This window comes from the organism of the source record quoted next, unplaced genomic scaffold (genome assembly GCF_019419815.1).
Source record: "Pyrus x bretschneideri cultivar Hongxiangsu unplaced genomic scaffold, Pyrus_bretschneideri_v1 Contig31, whole genome shotgun sequence".
Classification (NCBI taxonomy): domain Eukaryota; kingdom Viridiplantae; phylum Streptophyta; class Magnoliopsida; order Rosales; family Rosaceae; genus Pyrus; species Pyrus x bretschneideri.
This window is the reverse complement of record NW_025999624.1, coordinates 2,478,278-2,482,266: the sequence shown is the minus strand read 5'-3', so window position 1 is coordinate 2,482,266 and position 3,989 is coordinate 2,478,278. Positions and strand designations below refer to the sequence as shown.

Below are 3,989 nucleotides of genomic sequence, written 5' to 3'. Positions count from 1 at the left end.
TTGGTAACAAGTGATACTATATATTGAACAAGAAAACTGAGGAAATATTTGCAAGTTGGAACAATATTAAAATTTGGGAGAGTAAAATTTTAAACTAAATTTTATAAACCAATAGAAGTGGCTGTTGATGATTGAGTTATCTTCGAAGTGTTGTGTAATTTACTTAATTTTATTGGTGATACATTATTTGATTTGTTAATATAGTGTAAAATTTTAGTTTCTTTAGCATTATCCTAATTTCTTTGTTTCGTGTCATCTTTCTTCTGTTGAGGTTAGGGGTGGGCATAAAAACCGTCAAACCGCAAAATCGGATCGAACCGTAAGAAAAAAAAACCGAAAAAAACCGTGTTGACTGGAAAAGTCAACTTTGAGAGAAAAACCGAACCGAACCGTTCAAACCGGTTTCGGTTCCGGTTTCGAATGACCAAGAACCGGCCGAACCGAACCGTTTTATTAATAATAAATAAATAAAATTCTATATACACACACATGTCATGGTATAATAGGTTGAAAAATTGTGTACAGGAGCTGCTGCTTCCTGCTTGCTCTCTGAAGTTTGAAAACCTGCAATTTGCTTCATCATTTTTTTGTTTGTTGACTGATTGACCAGTGCATATGTATTTTATGTCTCTTTTTGTTGACTTGGTGCCACTACCAAAGACATTTGCATTAAAAAAGATGTGTTGTATGCAACTTTATGTAATCAGTTTTAGAAGATGTATTTGAATGCATAATGATTTGGTGTTCAAATAATTTATTATTAGGAACCGTAAACCGGCAAGAACCGAATCGGAACCGGTGTAGACCGAACCGTAATGTTCTAGTAATAAATTTAAGTGGAACCGCACCGAATCGAACCGTTAATATATTACGGTTCCGGTTCCAGTTTAGGAGTGGAACCGCACCGAACCGCACCGTGCCCACCCCTAGTTGAGGTAAATTGGTTAAAACAATTTTAGCATTATATAATTAAAGGTAATGCTAGAGAAATTAAATTTATAGGCCAAATACATCTTTTAATTTGTAAATTTAATATAAAATTTTAATTTCTCTAGCATTATCCTAATTTCTTTGTTTCGTGTCATCTTTCTTCTGTTGAGGTAAATTGGTTAAAACAATTTTAGCATTATATAATTAAGGATAATGTTAGAGAGATTAAATTTGTAGATCAAATTTTGTAATGTGTTTATTTTTTATTAATGACACATCATTTAGTTTGTAAATTTAATGTACAAATTTAGTCTACCTAGCATTATCTAGTAATTAAATGTACAGTATGGCATACGTATCTCCTTCTTGTTGTTACTGTACGTGCGGTAAATTTCTTTGTAACCCAGAAGTTTTGGATGTTAATTAAGATTAATATATTGTTTAACTCTTTTTACCCGAATGTGGTTTCAATGCTATGTATATTTTAGTAGCTAGACTTGATTTATACTAGTGCCAAGGCCGAAGGGTGTTTAATTTAGCCACTATAGACTTAATTTTCACAGACAACTGTTTAAAACTTTTATTTTCAATATTAGAAATTTATTGCTTTTTTTTTGTTTTTTGATGCAAAGAAATTCATTAAAGCATGAAACCTCTAGTACAACCATTTCCAATACAATCAAAATTAAAGGCAGGAGTCGCAACATCAGGTAAACAGAAATCCCAATAATGAGGATTCGAGAGGGAGAGGATAAGGTGAGCTAAAGCATCCGCAACAAAGTTTATCTCCCTGAAAATGTGCTTCCAGTCAACATGACTAAAAGACCGAGCCAGGATACGAATATCATTGATTATAGAGCTGACTCTCCAAGGAATCCCCCAGTGACCCTGCACAGCATCAATGATGAGTTTAGAGTCCCCCTCCACCTTCACTTTGGTGAAACCCTTGCGCCTAGCACACTGGAGCCCTTCTCGCAAACCTGTTGCTTCTGCTACCAAAATAATAGCACCATCAAGGTTAAGAGCCCCCACCCTAATCACCTGTGAATTACTGTTACAGAGCACAAAGGTAGTAGCAGCACGGTTGTTCGAAATTGAACCATCAAAATTGAGTTTAATCACATCATGCCGGTCAGGAGGATGCCATTTAATAAAGGAAGAGATAGGTAAAGCCTCCCTGGAGTCACACTTCCCATTAGCCTTGTCAAAAAGCCGAACCAACACTACTGGCGATAGAAACACAACGCGCCGAGATCGGGGGCACATTTCTGAACACCAAGTTATTTCTTTCCATCATTTGCTAGCAGTTTAGAACTACTTTACTAAGATCAGAAAGGCCGTCATTGTCATTAGAACTTAAGGATTCCATCCAATAAAAAAAAATTATCATTAGTACTTATGTTACCATTATTAAAACTACCAAAAGTTTAGCTCCAAATTTTAGTAGCAAAAACACAATTACAAAAGAGATGACATTGATCTTCTTCGGCTGTATTACATAATGGACATAACTTATCAAAGTTTTTTACAAATCAACTTAAGCGTTTTTTGGTTTGCAATCTTTCCTGAATCATAAGCCAAGCAAACATTTTAACCTTAGGAGGAATAGTTAGCTTCCACATTTTCTTTAACAAAGTAAGGCGATTACTAGAGTGATTGTTCCAATTTTGACTTAATGGAAAAGCTCCCATTATTGGTTAAGCCCCAAATTAGCTTGTCCTTCAACTCTTGTAAAGGGACGGGAATGCGACAAATTTTTCTAATTATGTCATCATCAACTACAGTAGCTAATTTAATGTTATCCCAACTATTATGAACTATAAAGTTGCTTACTTTAAGATTCCGATCAATATTATTCCTATCATTCACAGGAATTAAATGAAAAAGGGGGTAAGAAAAAACCCAGTGATGGGTCAAGAAGAGTATGTCTTCACCACTACCCACAATCCATCTCATTCCCTCATGAATGATGTTTCTATTAGAAAGAATGCCTTTCCAAGCAAGTGAGTAATTTTGTTTAATCTTCGAATTTAAAAAATCGGACTTACGTAAGTATTTACTTTTGACTATTTCAGCCCACCAATTTTCTTTGTTGGTTAAAACTTTCCAACCTAATTTGGCTAAACAAGCATTGTTAAAAGGGTAAGGTACAAATAACTACCTCAATTATTAGTATTACGACACTTTCATACCTCATCTTTTAAAATTGACAATGTCATACCTCATCTTTAGAATTTGGTCCAATGTTATACGTTCCATTACTTGGCCATTTACTTTTCAGTTAAATGCTGACGTAGCTTGATTCGGGACCCACTTTCTATTAAAAAATTAATAAAATATTATTAAAAACTAAAAAATATTATTTAATATTTTTTAAAATAATAAAGAAAAGTAAAAAAAATCCCTTGTTCGTCCTTTCCCCCCCCCCCCAAAAAAAATCTTCATCTTCTTCCCTTCTTAATCTTCAACCAAAAAATAAAATTTGAAAACCCATCAACACCCCCCACCCCCTCGGCCTCCCCGAAGAGGAAGACGGATGAAGAAAAAGAAGAGGAAAAAAAAGGAGAAGGAGGAAGAAAAAAGAAAAAAATGACACACCCCGATCGAGATCAGGGCATGTTGACCGTCACGTGGAAGTGACGTAACCATGTGCACAGTGTGGAAGCTAAATAAAATAATAATAATAAATAGTACGAATAATTAAAAACTAGCTTTACACAAAGTAATAACAACAAGTGCAAGCGTAGGTGTGAACACTAAGTTCAGAGCAAGAACGCCTAATGCAGTCCAGGAGAAAACGACATAACAAAAGCACACCCGAAGGTGGTCCTACACTGGTGGTGGTCTGTTAGATATGCCGGGGAAATCCTCAGGGAAACCACCAAATGTGCTAGCCAACTAGAACCTGGAGGGGCGCAAAACAAAAGCGTGAGTGGGCAAAAACAAAGCTTTTCAAAAACCATTTCAAAACAATTTCTAACCCCTCGTCGTAAAACCTGTATACTTCCCAGAAACTATAATATATATATACACATAAGTCATGCACAGAAATATGCCAT

The 3,989-nt window shown here is 35.2% G+C and overlaps 1 protein-coding gene across 1 annotated transcript; it reads right to left on the bottom strand.

Annotated features, from left to right (window-relative positions):
- Nucleotides 1-1,569: 1,569 nt before the first annotated feature.
- Nucleotides 1,570-2,196, bottom strand: LOC103929570. The gene has a single exon (XM_009338792.2). It carries the CDS (start codon nt 2,194-2,196, stop codon nt 1,570-1,572), a length of 627 nt encoding a protein of 208 aa, XP_009337067.2.
- Between the last annotated feature and the right edge of the window lie 1,793 nt (nt 2,197-3,989).

Excerpts from the sequence above, each read along its gene's own strand:
- LOC103929570 (XM_009338792.2), bottom strand. The coding sequence starts at position 2,196 with ATGTGCCCCCGATCTCGGCGCGTTGTGTTTCTATCGCCAGTAGTGTTG.